Source organism: Lynx canadensis, chromosome B3 (assembly GCF_007474595.2).
Source record: "Lynx canadensis isolate LIC74 chromosome B3, mLynCan4.pri.v2, whole genome shotgun sequence".
Classification (NCBI taxonomy): Eukaryota; Metazoa; Chordata; class Mammalia; order Carnivora; family Felidae; genus Lynx; species Lynx canadensis.
Window position 1 is genome coordinate 80,692,549 of NC_044308.2, and position 21,644 is coordinate 80,714,192.

The 21,644-nt window shown below is 38.0% G+C and overlaps 1 protein-coding gene across 1 annotated transcript in view; it reads right to left on the bottom strand.

Annotated features, from left to right (window-relative positions):
* The window catches only part of STRN3 (striatin 3), a 104,827-nt gene extending 83,183 nt beyond the window's left edge, over nt 1–21,644 (bottom strand). Inside the window, 1 exon segment of the mRNA XM_030318894.1 lies at nt 21,052–21,644. Coding sequence (XP_030174754.1) covers nt 21,052–21,333 — 282 coding nt within the window. The 5' untranslated portion in view covers nt 21,334–21,644.

Below are 21,644 nucleotides of genomic sequence, written 5' to 3' on the forward strand. Positions count from 1 at the left end.
CAAATTACAGATTTGAGAAATAGAGTAAAATGAAAATTCAATAGAGGGGCTCAACAGTATATTATATAAGCAGGCAGAAGAATCAGCAAACTTCAGGCAGTTCAACTGAGATTAGCCAGTCTGAAAAAAAAGATGAACAGAGCCTTAGAAACCTGTGGGATGCCATTAAACATATCAATGTATGCGTAATAGGGAGATGAGAGAAAAAAGAACAGAATACTTAAATAACAACCCCAAACTTCCCAATGTGATTCTTAAAAAACCATGAATATACACATCCAAGAAGCTCAATGAATTTCAAGTAGCATAAACTCAAAGAGATCCATACCAACACAACATCATAATGAAACTGTCAATAGCCATGAGAAAGGGATTATCTTGAAAACATCAAGAAAGAAGCAACTCATCAACAAAGGATCCTCCCAAGATTAACAGTTGATTACTCAGAGAAACCATGCAGGCAGTGGGACAATATATTTCAAGTGGTGAAAGAAAGTGACAGCCAAGAATTCTACATCCAATTATTTAAAAACGAAGGAGAAATTATGACATTCCTGATTAAAAAACAAAACAAAACAAAAAAACTAAGAAAGCTTGTTGTTAGTAGACTTGCCCTAAAAATACATACTAAAAGGAGCCCCTCAGGCTTAGATGAGAACAGTAACTGGTAATTGAAATCCATATGGAAAATACAGAGCATCAGTACAGGTAATTTTTCAGGTAACTGTAAGAGACCTTATATTTTTGTTTGTAACTCTTTTTTTCCTCATATCTGATTTACAAGATGACCACATTTGGCAAATAATTAGAAACGTGTTGATAGTATACAATAGAAAATGATGTAATTTGTATGATAATAGTAACACAAGGGAGGCGGAAAGGAATGGAGCTTCATAGGAGCAAAGCTTTTGTCAGTTATTGTAAATTAAATCAGCATTAATCCAAACTTGATAAAATGTGAACTGTAATCCTCAGTCTAACCACTCACAAAGTAACTCAAAAAACCACGTAAAAGAACAAATTAAAATGGTACACAAATAAATAAAAATGGTACACCAAAAATACCTTACAGAAAAGTAGACAATACTAAAGGAAGAGAGGCAAAGATATCTAATGTTCAGCAGTGAGGTTTTTCCCTGTTTAAATAGTAACTCTTACACACAAATCCATTCCTTAATAAGTAAATCACACTTCTCTGCTTTATCTCCCTCTACAGCACTTACCACCACCATGACAACCTTTCTTTCTCTACACAACAGAATCAAAGCTCAAGAGGACAAAACTTTATTTTATATTTTATTTATTTTTATTTTATTTTTATTTTTTATTTGTTTTGTTTATAGCTTTAAACCCAGACACACACCTATTGAGTAGGTGCTTAGTAAACAGCCAATGACTGAATAAACAAATGAACAATCGGTAGAGATCAGCCTTTTAAGAAATGTCTCCCATTTTTAAGAGCAGCCTAAGCGCACATCTACAATTTGTAGATTTGGTAGCAGGAATATAAACAACTCCCCATCTGAGGGTTTCTATTTTCTCTGTTATGTAGGAGATAAAGACATCTGCTGAGTTAGAGGGGAAGGTGGAACAACTGAAATTTACAGACAGTAACTAGCTGCCTGGCATGCTTTCTGCTGAAAATTTTCTATAGTAGATTCAAATTCTGATGGTTTGATTTAGGCACTGTGTCTAAATCAGCAGTCACAGATTTCATGTAATCTGCCAACCTTTAAAAAAAAATGTTCGAACTTTTAAAAAAATCAACAAAAATACGTAAATGCCTTGAATTCAGATTTTGAAAAGACATTAGATGAAAAAAGTCTATTACCTGTAAGTATTGAATTTATCAATTTTATTATCAAGTAAGAGTCAATTATACCAAAGAAGTGAAAGCTGAGTCTTGAAGACATATTTGTACACTCATGTTTTAGCAGCATCATTCATAATAGCTAAAAGGTATAAGCAACCCAAGTATCCATCAACAGATAACTGGATAAGCAAACTGTGGTATATGTATACAATGGAATATATTATTCAGCCTTAAAAAAGAAGGTAATTTGACATATGTTACATGGGTGAACCTTGAGGACATAATGATAAGTAAAATAAAGCACTCATGAAAGAGGACAAAAATGAATTATTCCAGTTACATGAGGTACCTAGCGTAGTCAAATTCCTTGAGATAGTAGAAAGGTGGTTTCCAAGGACTGCAGGGAATGGGCAGTTATCATTTAACGTGTATAGGGTTTCAGTTTTGCAAGATGAAAAGAGTTCTGGACATGGATTGTGGTAATGGTTGCCCAATACTGAAGTGTATACTTAAAATGGTTAAGATGGTAAGTTTCTGTATTTGTATCTTACAATTTTATAAACAGAGGGGAAAGTCAATTATAGTATATTATGTATTAAAGGACAATAAAAATGACATACTCTTACTTTTAAAGAAAAAAAACCACTTTCTTTAGAAACTGAATTTAAATCATCTGTACTACATGCCATAGTTTGTTTATACCAGTTAGCACAACAGAAGCTAAAGGTCTGAGATATCACTGCCTTTGAGAAGGGAACTTTAAAAAAAGAAATTGAACTTTGGTTTGCAAAAACTAGGATTTAAGGACACCAGAAACTGTGAAAACAGTGTAGAACACAAAGACCTACTAACCAGAAAGATGGAGTATATGGCTAAAGAATAACTAAAGGACAGTCAAGGACTTAAGTTTACATAAGACTGGTAAAGTGGAAATAATAAAAACCTAGGGAGAAAGTGACCATCTACTAATGGAAGATATAGGATATAAAAAAAAACATAATTCCAGAAAGAACTAATAGAAGACTTGAAGAAAAAACAGACTCTAAAAAAAGTACAGCAGAGACAGAATATTATCCTGCAAGTAGGCTCAAAACAAAATGTAGCACAAGAATGATAAATTCTACTTCCATACAGTTAAAATTTCAAAATCACAATGATGGACATTTGAGACCATTAGAAGTCTGCAAAGAAGTTATCTGGAAAAGTCAGAGAATTATAAGCTCAGAGAACCAATTATAAGTAACTAAAGATTTAAGAAAACAAACTTATCGTAAGGCTAAAGCAATTAAAAGTCACTGCGTTGAGTTTTAAAAAACAAATATTAGGTAGGCCTTTCTGAAGAATGGAAATAAGTTTTAAGAAAAGGTACAAAAAAAAACTCATGGTTACCATCTAGCCTTATAGTATCTCACTCTTAAGCATGAATAGACAGTCAATGGTCACCAATATTTGAGGAAAGCACGATGTACTGAAGATGGGGAGGCAAAATAAAAATGAAATTTGAAGGAAACCATCAATAATAGGTAAGAATGCTTCAAAACAGAAAATCCACTATGCCAGAAAAAAAAATCCATTAAAAAAAAACCAGAATACTGTTCTTGTAAAGTTCAAACAAGAAAATGTTTTTTATTTTTTGTTAAATATAATATAATATAATATAATATAATATAATATAAGATATATAAGTATAATATATAGAGAGAGTGAGTGAGAGAAAAAGCACATACATGCATGTGTGGGGGAGAGACAGAGAGAGAATCTCAAGCAGGCTTCACAGCGTCAGGGCAGAGCCCAATGCTGGGCTCCGTCTCAGGAACCAGGAGATAATGACGTGAGCTGAAATCAAGAGTTCGATGTTTAAGGGACTGAGCCACCCAGGTGCTCCAAGAAAATGCTTTATAAAATTTAAGACACTAGACTGCAAAATAGAGTTGAAAGGAATATATCTCAGAAAACAGACCAAAAGGAAAAAAAAAAACACAAAACACGAGACAGAAGAAAAATTTTAAGTCAAGCATGTCCATAATCCAACAAAACATGTGCCCTAATGACTTGGATTAAATTAACAGTTCTCAAAAAAGATTAGTACTGCTGCCCTATAGGGGGGTGTTTGAAATGTCAGGGGACATTTCTAGTTGTCCCAATAACGACTGGGTTATACTAGTATTATTTAGTGTCTCGGAGGCAGGGTGCTCAAATCCCTACAAGCATAATATAGTCTAACTCAAAAGTAGTAACTACAAAAATGCCTACAGTGCCCTCTATTGAAAAAGACTTCGAATATGCTCAGTGCCTGACACAATATGCACTTTCATGAAATTTATTAACACCAGGATAAAACAAAGATACCTAGAGAAAAATTCAAGCCAAGCATTAAAAAGATCCAGAATAAGATCCACCAAATTCTGTAAAAGCAATACTGAAAGTTCAAAGAAAATATACTCCAAATATTGATGGAAATTTACTTTGAGCCAAATTACCAATCAAGTGTAAAGACTAAACAGACATTTTAAAAAGTTACAAGTCGCTAAAATGTACCTCCTATGTAACTTTATTCAAGAATCAATCAGGTAACAATTTCAGCAAAATGAAGAACTCAGCCAGGAAAAAAGCTGGAATGGGATCCAGTAAAAAAAAAAGGGGGGGGGGGGTTGGCGGTTGGGATTCCCAACTGCTGAAGAGTGGACACAAGTTTCAGAATAGCAACTCTGAAACAAACAGAACATCCCACAGAAGTTTCAGAATACCCACTCTGTATCAAATTTTAATAACAAGTCTAAATCAGGGAAACCTGGGTGGCTCAGGCCCTTAAGCTTCTCACTCTGGACTTTTTTAAATTACAAAATGTCTTTTAATGTTTATATTTGAGAGAGAGAGAGAGAGAAAGAAAGAGAGAGTGTGCGTGCAAGCTGGAGAGGGACAGAGAGAGACGGAGATAGAACCCAAAGCAGGCTCCAGGTGGTCAGCACAAAGCCTGACTTGGGGCTCAAACTCTCAGGGCTCAAACTGACGAGCCATGAGATTGTGACCTGAGCAGTAGTTGGACACTTAACCGACTAAGCCACCCAGTTGCCCCCTTTTTTTTTTTAAATGTTTTACTTATTTTCAGAGAGAGAGAGGACATCAAGGGCGGGGGGAGCAGACAGAGAGGGAAAACACAGAATATGAACCAGGCTCAGCACATACGGACTCCTGATTTCAGCTCAGGTCATGATCTCACAGCTCGGTGAGATCCAGTCCCCACGAACCCATCTGCACTGACAGTTAAGGAGCCTGCTTGGAATTCTCTCTCTCCTTCTCTCTCTCAGCCCCTCCCCCCATGCTCTCTTGCTCTCTCTCAAAATAAATAAATATTAAAAAAAAAAGAGAGAAAGAAAAAGTCTATGGGGCACTTGGGTGGCTCAGTCAGTTAGGTGTCAGACTTTAGTTCAGATCATGATCTCAGCATTCATGAGTTTGAGCCCCACATCAGGCTCTGTGCTGACAGCTCAGAGTCTGAAGCATGCTTCAGGTTCTGTCTGTCTGTCTCTCTGCTCCTCTCCCTCTTCCACTCTGTATCTCTCTCTCAAAAATGAATAAACATTAAAAAAAAAAAAAGTCTAGATCAGAGCAATGGGATAGACAGTTCTCTCCACTCCTCTCCCTCCATACAAGCAGCAAAACTGATAGATAGTATGATGCACTCTTAACCAAGAATTGAAAACCCTTACAGCTTTCTAAGATCTTTTGGAAAAACAGCAACAAATACACAGAAAACTAAATAAAAAGAGGCACATAACTGAGAAAACAAAAAAATGTACAAAAAAGGGAAAGTATTCACAGTATTCACTTGAATACTATTCACTATTATTTACATGGTAATAATATGTAAAATCTAATGATTTAACTAATTTTATTACCTATATGAATAATGAAAGAAGACAAAAGGGGTGTGATAAATCCTCTTCTACAGGAGGTTGGAAGATAATGTAAGATATTGTCAGAGACAGTAGTTTCAGATTTCTACTATTTAAGAATAAGTAAATATCAGTTGACAGTGATTGTTTCTGGAAGGCTCGACTAGAGGACAGGATGGGGAGAGGACAAACTATTTTGGCCATAAGCATTCTAGTATTTCATGTGTTCTAAGCAAAATTGAGAAATGACAGTGTTATATTCATACATTTTGTACTATTAAAAATTAGGGAGATTTATGCATATTGAGGTGGTACAATATTTATGATAAATTATAGTCTGAAGTTTTTTGAACTAATATACTCACTCAACAATACCACTACCAGGCATTTTTGTAAGCACTGGAGATGAATGGAGATGATCTATATATCACACATATACAGTTACCTGTACATCAGTTTCTTTTAATTTCAGCATTATTGACATATGGACAACATAATTTTTTTTATTTGGGGGATAGAGGACTGTCCTGCGCATGTTTAACAACATCCCTAACCTGTATCCACTAGATGTCAGTAACACCCCCTCTCTGGTTGTGATAACCAAAAATGTCTCCAGACACTGCGAAACATACCATGGGAGCAAAATTGCCCCCCCCCGCCCCCCAAGACCCCAGTTAAGAATCACTGTTGTGTATATATAGAAAAAGTTCTGGGGGAGGTGCCTGGCAGGCTCAGTAAGTAAAACATGTGATTCTTGTTCTCAGGGTTGTTAAGTTTAAGCCCCATGTTGGGGCGTGCAGATCACTTAAAAATCTTAAAAAAAGAAAGAAAGAAAAAAGTTCTGAAAATGATACCCAAAAAGACACCAGTGTGTTACTAGAAAAGTAAAATTAGCAAAAAAGTCACTATCTTTGACATTCCGGTAGTTTGATTTTCATATAAATTTATTATTTCAACAATAAATATTAAAAACACAAAAAATTACAAAAATAAATTAAAAGCAACTAAATGCAGCCACAAACAAAAATTTTAATCGTAAAATAAAATCTTAAGAAGAAATAGAGGGTATCTATCAGTTTTTAAAGAAATCAGTAAAAAAAAAAAGGAATAGGGAAAAGATAAACTAGAATATAAATTCATTAAAAATACTAGTAAGTTCAGGGGCACCTGGTTTGGCTCAGTGGGTAGAACATGTGATTCTTGATCTTGGGGTTGCGAGTTCAAGCCCAACATTGGGCATACAGCTTACTTTAAGGGAAAAAAAAATAAACTAGTAAGTTCAGCTTGCTGTTTTATGATTAAGTATTTTCAACAATAACCATATAGATATAAAGAAACAATCCATTTCTGGGGCGCCTGGGTGGTTCGGTTGGTAAAGTGTCTGACTCTTGGTTTCAGCTTGGTTACTGGGCTTGAGCCCCACACAGGGCTCTGCACTGACAGTGCAGAGGCCTGCTTGGGATTCTCTTTATCTCCACCCCTCCCACATCTCTTTCAAAATAAATAAATAAACTTAAAAAAAAAATCCATATGTGAAATACCAATTTTAATAGAAGAAAATATCTACTCTGCAATATTTGCTGTGTCTTTTTTTTAAATAAGGAAAACAGAAAAGTTGCCAATAATCCCATCACCCCAAAATCATAAAGGTTTCTTAAATACTTGTACTATATTTTTCAACATATTCTTTATAAAGCTGATTTAGCACATAATATGGAACTCTTATTTTTAGTTTATTAGAAGCATTGAGTAGTCATTAAACATTCTTCATAAAAATCATTATCATTTTATAAGGAAAAAGTAATTTGACCCCACCTCCACCCTCGCATTAATCCCAGAGATTAATTTTAATTATGTTGTGATTTCTTTTATACTCCATTTCCCAGGAGGGGAAGAAGGGAATAATAATTTTGAATACCTTATTAATAAAAAAAACCAAAGCTTGGTTTCATTCCAGTAGCAAATGAGAGGTCAAGGGAAGAACAGTAATTTACTATTGACATGTTATTTCCATCTTGTGGGCTTTTTCTCCTATTAAATACTAAAAAAAATTACCATTCAGCTTCTCATATCTAACAGCTTAACTTCACTCATTTATAATTTGTTTTAAGTAAACTCTACACTCAACGTGGGGCTCTAACTCAAGACCCTGAGATCAAGAGTCGCATGCTCTACTGACTGAGCTAGCCAAGTGCCCCAACTTCACTCATTTAACAAATATTTAGCAAATACCTATTACGTGCCAGGTCCTTTACTGTCACATTAGGTATAGGTGTGTATGTGTATATATATATGTTTAAAAAAAAAAAGTAGACTCTTCCTCTCAGTTTACAATCAATCTTAAGGGGGGGAAACAAGCAAACAAGTCCTAAAATTATAAATCACATTAAGGTTAGGAACCAAATGACCTGGATGTAGTGATATACATGAAGCATAAAGATTCATAAGCACTGATTTTCTAGAATTCCAATCCCATCCCCACCCCCTTTTTAAATATAATTTTATGGAGGAAGTCCAGTCCACTTTTTAAAGCTCTAGAAAAAAAACCAACAAATGTTAGTGTAAGCCACTCTAAAATTATTTATTACCTGAGACAACTATTAGTTGCATATTATTATACTCACCCACTGGTTTCTCTATCATTTACCTACATCCTCTTCCCATTTACCACACCCCCATTTTTTCTACTTCATCATCTTCTTTGTTTTGCCCTTCTCCATTCTTCAAGATTTCAGTAACAGACTTACAGTTTAAATGAACCAACCTCTGGTTAACAGTTTTCAAAGCTAAAATATTCATGACTTCTAATTTAAATTCAGATTTAAATGCAAACATGAAATAACAAAGCAATAAAAAAATTTTAATTTTACAAGTGCTAATAACTCTAACAAAACAAAAAGCAATTCAATAGAATTTATTTTGAGGCAAGCAATGCTGGTTTGCTCACACATTAAGAAGAATATAGCTATAATGCTATGGGAAAATTTAACACAAACATCCAGCAATAGCAAAGTACTGTAGTTTAAATCAACTGGCTAGTCCACATAGTAGAATACTATGCAGCTGTTAGAAAAAAAGTGAGAATACTCTCTACTAAAAATATAGAATGATTTCCAAGAAATATTAAATCAAAAGTGAAAAATAGGGTAGTGTATATGTGCTTTTGTCTATTTGCATAAAGAAAATGGGAAGGATACATATAGTACTAATAAAAGTGGTTACTAATGTGCGTCCAAGGGTGGACAGGCTTATGATAAGTACAAGACTTAATTTTGAACCACTCCTTATTAACAAAAAAAAAAAAAAAAAGTCTGAAATTGTTCAGTAAGAATTTTAAAGATCTTTTTTACAAACCCTATCTGAAGGTGATCCAAAATTTCACTACACAATTATAATTGCTCTAGTTACACTATTTTTTAGACCTTGTCACACTGAGCCTATCCATTAGTCATTTGCTTACAATTCTTCACCACTTAGGTGGTCCCAAGGAACACCAAGTACTGGTATCAACTTAAAAGAGTGTAACATACTGTTCAAAATCAACTTGTCAGCTTCTGACTTCATTACCTATACTATTTTATGGTGAGCAAGTTATTTAACCTCTTGCCCATGTTTCCTTCTCTCTAAAATGGAAATAACTGTATCTATGATTTAGGCATGGTATGAAAATTAGAATGATTCCCAACACACAGAAAACTGATTAAATGTTAGCAGATATTATCACTAATAGTTCTTTTTATGGACATGTAAAGTTTTCATCTATGTAATCAAACACCATGGTATGTTTCAATCAAATTCAATCAAATCAAATATTAATTCCTGTTAATGAGTGGCTTCAATGTACCAGAAAGCAGAAAAGTAAAATATTAACAATAAAAATAAAAGTGCAACAATGTAAGCATACATATGCAAGTCACTTTGAGTGCAAAGAAGGGAGCAATAAACACATTGCTAAAGTTTATAAAATACCAATAGGAGAGGGCCACCTGGGTGGCTCAGTTGGTTGAGCACCCAACTTTGGCTCAGGTCCACGATCTCACGGTTCGTGGGTTCGAGCCCCACGTAGCTCTGTGCTGACAGCTCAGAACCTGGAGCCTGCTTTGGATTCTGTGTCTCCCTCTCTCTCTCTGCCCCTCCCCAACTTGCACCCGGTCTCTCTTTCTCTCAAAAATAAACATTAAAAAAAAAAAATTTAAGGGGCACCTGGGTGGCTCAGTTGGTTAAGTGTCTGACTTCAGCTCAGGTCATGATCTCACAGTCTGTGGGGTTCAAGGCCCGCATCGGCCTCTGTGCTTACAGCTCAGAGCCTGGAGCCTGCTTTGGATTCTGTGTCTCTTTCTCTCTACCCCTTCCCCACTCACACTCTGTCTCTCTCTCTCAACATTAATGTTAATATACAAACATTAAAAAAAAAATTTAATACCAATAGAAGGAATGAGGATTTTGAAGAGAAAACAGATGGAGAAATGGACTATACCCAATCATTAATAACCTTTTATCATTCAGGTTCCTAAATCTGGCTGATAATCAAAGTTACCAGGTATACATTTCAAAAACCCAGATTCCACCTCAGATTCCTTAATCACAATGACGAGGAATGGAATATAGGAATCTGTGCTTTTAAAGCATCCCAAGTGATTATGAGCATTAACTAGGTTTGGGAGCCACCATAGGTCCCACTCTTGTACAGTTAGAGACTTTAGAAGTATCTCCAGATAAAGTATATTTAATCATTACCTTTGGTAGCTCTTGAGCCAATGGCAAAGTGCTATTAACACTTAGTCATTCTTTTACACTAAACCACTAAAAAACCTTTTAAAATAAATATATACTAAATGTTCTAAATAATAGTGTGGCTGCCGTTTACTGAACAATTATTCATAAATGACTAGAAACAACGCCCAACATCATTCCAACCAAAACCAAAGTAAGTGACAGGAGAGAAGAAAATAGAGAATACAATTTAAAAATAGGCAAAAGATCTGAAAAGACACCTCACCAAAGAAGATGGCAAAGAAAACATATGAAAAGATGCTCAACATTGTGTCATTAGGGAACTGCAAATTAAAGCAAGATACCACTATACACCTATTAGGATGTCTAAAATCCAAAACATGACAACATCAAATGCTGACAAAGATGCGGCACAACAAAAATTCTCATTCATAGTGGCACCTCAGTTGGTTAAGCATCCAACTCTTTGATTTCGGTTCAGTTCATGATCTCACAGTTCATGGTTCATGCTTCCTGAGTTCGAGCCCCATGTTAGGCTTTGTGCTGACAGTGCAGAGTCTGCTTGGGATTCTCTCTCTCCCTCCCCCACTCCTGTGAGCTCTCATAATAAATAAATAAACTTAAAAAAAGAAAAGATTTCTCATTCATTGCTGGTGGGAATGCAAAATGGTACAGTCACTTTGAAAGACTATTAGGCAGTTTCTTAAAAAACTAAACATACCTTTATCATATAATTCAGCAAGTAAGCTCCCTGTTATTTACCTACATAACCTGAAAACTTATGTGCACACAAAAACCTCTACATGAATGTCACTTCATAATTGCCAAATCTTGGAAGCAGCAATAAGGTCCTTCAATAGGTGGACAGGGGTGACTGGCTGGCTCAGAGAGTGGAGCATGCGACTTTGCTCTCAGGGTTTCAAGTTCGAGCCCCACTTTGGGTGAATAAATTACTTAAAAATGAAATATTCAGGGGTGCCTGGGTGGCTCAGTTGGTTAAGCATCCAACTTTGGCTCAGGTCATGATCTCACAGTTCATGAGTTTGAGCCACTGATCCAGATCTCTGCTATCAGCAAAGAGCCTACTTCAGATTCTCGGTCACCCTCTCTATGTCCCTCCCCACCTCATGCATGCTCTCTCAAAAATGAAAACATTTAAATTTTAAAAAATGAAATCTTTAAAAAAAATTGGTGGACAAATAAAGTGCAGTACATATATACAATGAAATATTATTCAGCACTAAATAAAAAGATCAAGCCACAAAAAGACATTTAAGAAGGAATCTTGAACATTGCTGAGTGAACTGACATTCTGGAGAAAGCAAAACCATGGAAGACAGTAAAAGAGCACTAGCTAGCTGCCCAGGGTTTGGGGAGAGAGAAGAAATAGGTGGAACACATGGTATTTTTAGGGCAGTGAATCTATTTTGTATACTATAAAGGTAGGCACAGGTCATTATACATTTGTTAAAAACCAAAGAACATAAAATACAAAGGGTGAACCTTAATATAAACTATAGACTGGTTGATAATGATGGGTCAATGGTGGTTCACCGGTTATAACAAATATACCAAAATAGTGGGACTATCGATGGGGAAGAGGTTGAAAAGTGTATTTTCCCCCCAAATTTTGCTGTAAACCTAAAATTGCTCTAAGAAATAGTGAATGAGAAAGAGAGGATAGAGGAAGAAAAAATCTGAAATCAAAAGAAAATTAAATAAACTCAAGGGAAAAAGCATTTTGTAAAAAGAAAAAAATGATTAAAAAAATACATTTCAAAGTTAAAAAAGGGGCACGTGGCTGGATCAGTCTGAAAAGCATGTGGCTCTTGAGTTCAAGCCCCACCCTAGGGTAAAGATTACTTAAAACAAACAAACTTCAAAATTAAAAAAAAAAAAAAGTAAGGGTGGAACCCTCCTGCATTGCTGGTGGGAAAGTAAAATGGTGCAGTCATTTTGGAAAATAGTTTGGTAGTTCCTCAAAAAGTTAAACATAAAATTCCTCAAAAAAGTTGAACATGAGCCAGCAATGACACTCCTAAGTATATACCCAGGAGTTGTAAATGTAAGTTTACACAAAAACCTGTGCACAAATGGAAACAGCAGCATTATTCATGACAGCCAAAATGTAGAAACACCTAAATGTCTACCAACTGATGGACAAAATTTGGTATATCCACACAACAGAGTATTATCGAACCATAAAAAGGAAAAAAGTACTGCTACATGCCACAACATGAACCTTGAAAACATTGTCTTAAGTGAAAGTCACAAAAAGCCACATATTGTATGATATGGAATCCTATTAGTGGTAGTATGCAATATCCAGAGTAGGCAAACCCATAGCGACGGAAAGTATTATTTCTTTCACAGAGACAGAAAGTAGTGGTTGCTGGGGGAGGGGAAGGGCACTGGGACTAACTGCTAATAGGTGCAGTTTCTTTGTGGAATGATGAAAATATTCTGAAATAAAACAATGACGACGACTACACAACATAGTGTATACCACATAACATATACTAAAATCCACAAAATGTACATTCCATAAAGGGTAAATTTTATGTTACATGAATTATATCTCAATTTCTAAACAACTTTTTTAAAATCTAAGAGTGGCCCTATGGAGAGAATGTTCCTAAGCACTAACAACAGTCTGCTAACATAAAACATAACTAACTCTCAACAGTGTAGTCTTACCCTCTCCCTCCCCTTCCCCCAGAAAGAAAATAAACCATTTCCAGTCAAGCCCCTAGATCCAACCAACCATGTTATAGGAAAAACAAACAGAACAGAATATATTAAGCTATACTATAGGGAAGGACTCAGCAAAATGCAGACTCTGGGAACCTTTATAAGGACCAAACACCTGATTTCTTTAAAAAAAAAAAAAAAAAAGGAAGAAAGAGAGAAAGAAAGAAAGAAAAAGAATGGCAAGAAAAAGATGGAGAGAGTTCCAATCGAATAATGGTGTGTAGTTATCTTTTAAAGTCCTTATCTTTTAGATACACACTGAAATATTCATGGATGCAATTATATGACGGAGATTTACTAGAAATACTCTAGGATGGGGAGGAGTGGATACAAGTATAAGTAAAATAAGACTGGTCAAGTTTAAGATGAGTGACAAGTCTGTGGAAGATCACAGGTACCATATTATTTTTGTGTATATTTAGAACCTTCCATAATAAAAAAAAATGAGTATATGCAACACAATCATATTTACAATGTAGAGAATAAACTGTTAAGACAGGGGCGTGGATGGAGGGAAACTGATAGGAGATTTCAGAGAATTCAGGCAGGAGGAACACCCTGAAGGAAGACAGTGAAGTGAAGAAATGAAAATCACAGATTAAACCAGGATAATTTCCCCAGGTCAGTGGTTATCAGGCTTCAGGGATATTCTATGCAAAATTTTTCACCCGTCCTTTTTTTTTTTTTTTAAACTAAAAGAGGCTTCGCAACTTTCATTATATATGCAAAGGAGACTAAAATCCCAAAATATTAATTACTAGATTAAAAATTTTTTAGCATATTAATACAATCTATATTAGATAGGCCCTTGAATCACTGCAATCCAGTTAACACACTTTCAAAGCTCCTTCCAGCTTTAGAACTTCCTTCCAATTGAAATACCATGGTTAGGTACTCATACTTCAGATCTAAAAGTATTCTTACCCTCTAGGGGCTTTACGACAATTAGATAAGCTAACATAGTAAGAATTTAAATTTTTGGCATATAGAAATTGCTCAGTAAATGTTCCCCGTTTATCTGAAAGTCCATTATCTACATAGATTTCCCATCATCATTTATTGTCTCACCATCCTGTAAGTTTCTGGTTTATCACATTTTATTATTTCTGGAATACAAGCTTCATGAGGGAAAGGTCCTTATTTCATACATCATTTTGTGCCTAGCACAAAATAACACTCAAATATATTCACTGAATAATTACACTAGATAGAATCAATAAAACTCAAGACTCAATGATGACAAGGATGGTGATAAATGTTAACAGAGGAAAAGGAGAGTAAGTAAGTTGTAAAAATAAGTGTGTTGTATGGGGAGGGAGAAGCAGGCATTTGAGATGAACTGAATAATTAAATTTATTATTTTTTTAATGTCTATTTATTTTGAGAGGGAGAGGGAGAGAGAGAGCATGTGCATGCATAGGAAAGAGGGAGAGAGAGAGATGGGGAGGGAGGGAAGGAGGGAGGGAGGGGAAGGGTGGGGGGGAGGGAGAGAGACAGACAGACAGACAGACAGACAATCCCAAGCAGGCTCTACCGGGTTAGAGTGGAGCCCTATGCGGGCTCAAACTCACCAACTGAAATCATGACCTGAGGTGCAGAAATCAAGAGTCAGATGCTTAAGTGACCCAGGCCATGCAGGCACACCTGAAAGTTTTGACTTTAAAGTAACAAGTTAGACAGGAAATTAGAAATAGGAGACATTTGAAAACCAAACCAAAAAAATCTAGTAGTCGTAAGAATACTGTTTGTAAAGGCAGCCTGTCCAGCCTGCCTGCTACTTGCATGATCTCGGGCCCATTAATTAACCTCTGCGTCCCAATATTCTAGTGCCCCCCCCCCCGACAACCCCCTCAAACCCAACAACAAAAGAAATCAACTGTGCCAACCTCACTGGGTTGTTTTAGGATTAAAGGAATTAATACTGAAGCACTGGAATAACACTCAACAAACAGTAACCAAAAGATGTTAGATAGTAAGAGCTAAGCAGTAGCTGAAAATCTGATTCCGAATGAAACATACAGCCAATATACTAAGAGAACAAGAGTCCCAGGGAATAACTGGGAACAATGGAGAGGTAACATGAAGAAAAGTTTTAAGTGGACAAAAGGGAAACTAGAGAATTACATAGTAGAAGCCAAAGAAAAGGATTTTAAAGAAGAAATAGTCAAGAGCAAAAAGTGCTGGTTAAGTGCATCAAGTCTGTAAAAAGGCCACATGATTTGGCAACTTGAAGGCTGACCATCAAAAGAAAAAAAACCACGTCCTACAAGGTGTTCAGACAGGTTTGAGAGAGTAAGGCAAAAGGGCCGACTATACAGCAGAGTTGAGGGGTAAAAAGAGGAAGAGAGAATTCTAGATTAGTGGTCCCTAGACTTTTTGTTTGCAAGAACTTCAAAAACAGGGAAAATGACATAAGGTTGCGTCCTCTTAATTCTATCAAAGTTTTTTTCCTCTGTTGTCACCATCATTTGAAATAGGGAACTGCATTAACAGTGAAAATTTATGAAGCCTAAAACTCTCAGAATAAAGGGAATGCCTTTACACAAAACCACCATACTGTTCATATTTTTGTAATTTCATAGTAGATTAATAATAATGAAATAAGGGAGCCTTGGTGGCTCAGCAGGTTAAGCGTCTGACTCTTGATTTTCACTCAGGTCATGATCTCAGGGTCATGAGGTTGTGAGACTGAGCCCTTCAAAGGGTGTGGGGCCTGCTTAAGATTATTCTCTCCCACCCTCTCCCTCTCAAAAAAAAAAAAAAAAAGTTGTAAGCAACTTAAGCAAGTTACCTACAAAGGTCTTTAAGTGGCAACATCTGTCAAGTTATGACAAATCTGTAGGCCAGGATGTGCAAACACAAACACTAATTAAAAGTTTTACATTTGTTGGGACTCCTGGGTGGCTCAGATTAACCATCCCACTCTTGATTTAGGCTCAGGTCATGATCTCACAATTTGTGAGAACAAGCCCCATGTCCGGCTCTGTGCCGACAGACAGCACAAAGCCTGCTTTGGGATTCTCTCCCTCTCTCAAAATAAATAAATAAATAAATAAATAAATAAATAAATAAACAAACAAACAAACAAACTTAAAAAAATTTTTTTTACATTTGTTGCATAATAGTTTTAGAACACGAACTCCTGGACTACATTTTCTACGCATTATCTATGTCATATTTTTATAGCTAACAAGCATTTGGTGTATATAAGTACATATATTACATACCATTACAGAGAAAAACAGGAGGACACATTTGCAACATACATAAACTACAACTGGCACACAATTGAGGTTCAATAAAACTATGTTGAAATGTACCAATGTGTACCACATAATGGTGGATAAAGAATTACAGGGGTGCCTGGGTGGCTCAGTTGGTTAAGCGTCCGGCTTTGACTCAGGTCGTGATCTCGCAGTTTGTGAGTTCGAGCCCTGCATTGGTCGGGCTCTGTGCTGACAGCTCAGAGCCTGGAGCCTGCTTCGGATTCTGTGTCTCCCTCTCTCTGCCCCTCCCCCGCTCATGCTGTCTCTCTGTCTCTCAAAAATAAATAAACATTAAAAAAAAGAAAAGAATTACAAGTCAGATTCCCTTTCTATAAAAAATGTTAAGACAACATAATACAGTGGTTATAAAAGTGGTAATAAGACAACAGGCTTTGGATTCATACAAACCAAGGTTCAAATCTCAGCTGCAATACCTTATAGGTGAGTGACCTTGGCAAAGTTATTTCACCTAAGTTTACCTCACCTATAAAATAGGAATGATATCTACCTCATAAGGTTGTAGTGCTCATCAAATGTCAGTTATAATTTTTCCATAACATGAATTGCCAAAATCCCCAAACGGTCTATCTTTTACAAGTCCTAGACCAAATTAATCCAAAAGTCTGGAAGATAAGGCGGCGACCTGCATAGTTCTAAAAGTTTTACAAGTGATTCTGATTACAGCACCCTCACTTAGGAATCATCGTCCTAGAGCCTTTACTCAAGCTTTACCTGAATCCCATGTAAGTTAATATCACAAGAATAAAATAGCACTATTAAGACATGATCCTCTACTTTAGTTCCAAGTTACTAGGACAGACCTTTACCCAAAGCACTTTTCACAGAGAACAGAACCGTACTGCAAAGTTCCAATTTAAAATCCTTTCCAAAGCCAGGGAAAATATGATTTCATATTGAAATTTTACATCAAAACTGGGAATACCTTAACCTAGTCATATTTGTTACTGAATAGTTCTAATACTGAACATTTTTTGGTCACTTCATCTATACATCAACAGTGACCCAAGGCTGTACACAATAATGATATTTAAACTTTCTTATACATTATCATTCTTTAAAATAAGTTTAAGTTTACAGTCAAAATACAGTGATGCTTCACCTAAACTCTAATAAATTTTTTATTTGACACATTTTTTTTTTTAAGATTTTAGTTTTTGGGGCACCTGGGTGGCTCAGTCGGTTAAGTGTCCGACTTCGGCCCAGGTCATGATCTTGCGGTTTGTGAGTTCGAGCCCCGCGTTGGGCTCTGTGCTGACAGCTCAGAGCCTGGAGCTTGCTTTGGATTCTGTGTGCCCTTCTCTCTCTGCCCCTCCCCGGCTCATGCCCTGTCTCTCTCTGTCTCAAAAATAGTAAAAATATTAAAAAAAAAAAAGAAAAAAAAGATTTTAGTTTTTAAGTAATCTCTACATCGGACGTGGGGCTTGAACTTACAACCCTGAGATCAAGAGTTGCCTGCTCTACCGACTGAGCCAGCCAGGCAATCCTTGACACATACATTTTTAAATGTTTATTTTTGAGACACAGAGAAAGAGAGAGGCAAGAGAGGGGGGACAGAGAGAAAGACAGAGGCAAGAGAGGGGGTACAGAAGCGGGTTTGGTGCTGACAGCAGAGAGCTGGATGCAGGGCTCAAACGAACCGTGAGGTCATGACCTGAGCAGAAGTCAGACACTAAACCAACTGAGGCACCCAGGCACCCCAACACATACATTTTTAAATGTGCTTCTCACAAGCAATCCTATTCAAGACTGAAGTTATCTAAAGTAAATTCAGTATTCCAGAAGCAAACCTGAAACCCAATTTACTAAGGAACCCAATAAAACATTTTAGAGAAATATGAAGAACAAAATCATACAAATATAATCACGAACATTTTATTCCAAAAGAATCTCTGTGAAATAATGAAAATCCCTGGAAACAAGAGTCTAGAAACACTGTAGAATTTGTTCAAAATAAACAAACAAAAAAAACTTACAATGGCTTTATCAGGACTAATATGCCAATAGCACATCAACTGGAAAGCAAACAAGGAAAAGGAATCTTAGAAGATTTTTACGGGTGCCTGGGTGGCTCAGGCGGTTGGGCGTCCAACTTCGGCCCAGGTTTGTGAGTTTGAGCCCCGCATCGGGCTCTGTGCTGACAGCCTGGAGCCTGGAACCTGCTTCGGATTCTGTGTCTCCCCCTCTCTCTGCCCCTCCCCTGCTCGTGCTCAGTCTCTATCTCTCAATAATGAATAAATGTTAAAAAAAATTAAAAAAAATTGGCAAAGAGAACTAAAAGGGAAAGAAAGGGCTAAGGCAGACAATATAGATCTCATTAAGTTATAGATTTTATTAATTTAGACACAAATAAGACATTTTTTCAGATACTTAAATTAGTGGAGCTTATAAATGCATTGTTAACTTGCAAAGTGTTAAAATCCAATATTTCAAGGTACTTACAGGGCAAAATAAACGTCTCACCCTCTAGGGCGGGGGAATACAAGCTTTCATACCATAGTGCAAAGGTCATAGACACTATATCCAGGGACTGGTGAGGTATTATTTAGTGAGACCAGGCCTTGTGCATTCGTAAATGCAATTTTAAAAAATAACTGTCTCACTATCTTCACAAAAATATTCTTTGCAACATAGTATAGTAAAAAGTTTTGTATCAGTAGAACTCTATAAATCCCAGACATTTTAAACCACATTATACACAAGTTTAAAGAAACAACAAACAATTCTTACCTAAGCTTTTTGAAAACTATACTTTTAAAAGTCCAAAAGTATATCAAAGCACAATTTTAAAACACTGAATTCACTAACAGGTATTAACTTGTAATTAATTTTTTTGAAGACTTGATAAAGAGTCAAGAAATATAAACACCAATGCTTTTTTTTTTGTTTTCAAGTAGGTTCCAGGCTGTGGAGCCCCAAGTGGGGCTTCAACTGATGACCCCTGAGATCGAGATCTGCCCTGAGATCAAGAGTCTGACACTTAACTGACTAAGCCACCCACGGCGCCCCGAAACATCCTTACCCTGTAAAAAAAATGTTTTTTAAGTTTATATTTGAGAGGTAGAGAGAGACAGAGCGCGCGTTGGAAGCGCAGAGAGAGCGAGACACAGAATCCGAAGCAGGCTCCAGGCTCTGAGCTGTCAGCACAGAGCCCTGCTCGGGCTCAAACTCACAGATGGCAAGATCTTGACCTGAGCCGAAGTCAGACACTTAGCCAACTGAGCCACCCAGGCATCCCAACATCCTTACTTTTTTAAAAGTTTAGCTTCAACAACTTTGTAGAGTCCAATAAAAGTTTACTAACTCAAAATTAAAGTAATATACATTTGTTTGAAGACACTCTAAGTTAATCCAATCTTCCTTCTTTAAACACTACATTTTCCTAACTATTCACCAACATATATGACGTATATATCAGCCAACACTACTGCTTACATTCTAAATATATACCAGTCTGAAGAACAGGTGCGACACTATTTAGATGCATGCTTTTTTCTTCTAAGCCTAAATTTGCCCTGGAAAGGGATTTAAAAATAAACACAAATACCCAAGAGTTGAACAATCCTCTTAAAAAGATATAGCCGCTCTCAAATTCAAGACATGAGCGCTTCAGCTACCAACATCTTCCAAAAGTTAACCAGCCTATCAAAGTTTCACCTTAAAAAGATCAAATAAGGCTCAATTATTAAGGGTCCTGAGGATATTTAACTTTGCTTCCCCTGTGTTAGTAACGTGGGAAAGTACGTTTTACTTCAAGCTAGTATTAAATCTTTTCTCAGTCGTTTCATAAAGACAGCAGAGATACTCTGGTTTGGCTTTTTATGGATAAAGGGGATGGAGGAGGAGGAGGCCGGCTGAAGGGTACTCTAAAAAGAAAAACTCAATTTAGGGAAGCACAGATGAGTCAGTCACTGAGGAAGAACTAACTAAAAGAGAACCTAAGTGAATAAGGCAGCATCCCAGGTAAGAAGGTACCTAAAGTTGGCGATAGGAAATGAAAACTTCACAAGTATGCAGCAAGACCTGGAAAGAAGCGTGGCTGTCAAGGGGCAAGTGCGTACCAACTCCGGGGGAGGGGGCCAAAAATGCCAAATCGGATGGGGGGGGGCGGGTGATGAGGAAAAAGGTAATAAAATGTCCATCCCAAACCCCTTCCTCGGGTTCTCCATCTCAACAGGCACAATCAAAAACCACCTCAATGCCCAGTAACCCCAAGCCGGACTATCCCACAGAAAGGAGTTTAGTCCCAAGCCCCGGAGGCCCGGCAGGCCGCCTCCAGAGGAGCCCCCGCAGACGCCATACTAAAAGTCAAAATGGCTGCCCCAAGGAAGCCCGCACCGCGCAGCTAAGAAGGGTTGGGGAACAAGCTTCTGCGGGAAAGGGGGAGGGGGGCTCTCGGAAGAGCCGTCGCCAGAACCATAGGCAGGAGTAACCCCCCCCCGAGCTGCACAGGTAGGTTCCCCTCGGCCTCCCAAGGCCCGGGGCTCGGACGGAGGGGAGTCTCGGCCCCACCCCCCCCCCGACCGGGAACCCTGCCGCCGCAGCCGTCCCGCACACCGCCCCAGCGAGGTACCTGCAGTTCGGCCCGCTCCACCTCCCAGTGCGCCCGCTCCATCTCGAACCGAGCCCACTCGTGCTGGATGTAGTGCAGGATCCCTGGGATAGTGTATTGCTGCGGCCGGGACAGCTCCGGGCCTGACGCGGGACCCGCTCCCTCGGCGGCTGGAGGACCCCCGCCGCCCGCCGCTCCATTCCCCCCTGGCGAAAGGCTCATGTTCCCCCCAGGTCCCTGCTGCTGCCGTGGAGGGGCCGCCATCCCCGGGCCGCTACCACCGCCTCCGGCAAGCTCGTCCATTGTGTGTGGGGCCCCGGCCGGGGCGCAGGGCGAGAAGCCGACGGCTGGGGGAAGGGCCGGGGAGGGTGGCCCCGCGCTGGCGGCGGGGCGGAGGCCGGCTGGGAGAGGAGCGAGGAGGGGGTCGGTGCTGTATGCTTGCCGTGGGTCAGAGTAGGGAGCTGCCGGTCGCCGCCATTACAGTCCCTCCTCCATCTGTCCGTCTCACTCACTCACTTTAGGGAAAGGGGGGGGCCGCGGCGGGAGGGGGAGAGGGGGCTGGGTTGGGAAGGGGATAGACGTAGGGCCGTCACAACCGCGCAGCATGCCGGGTA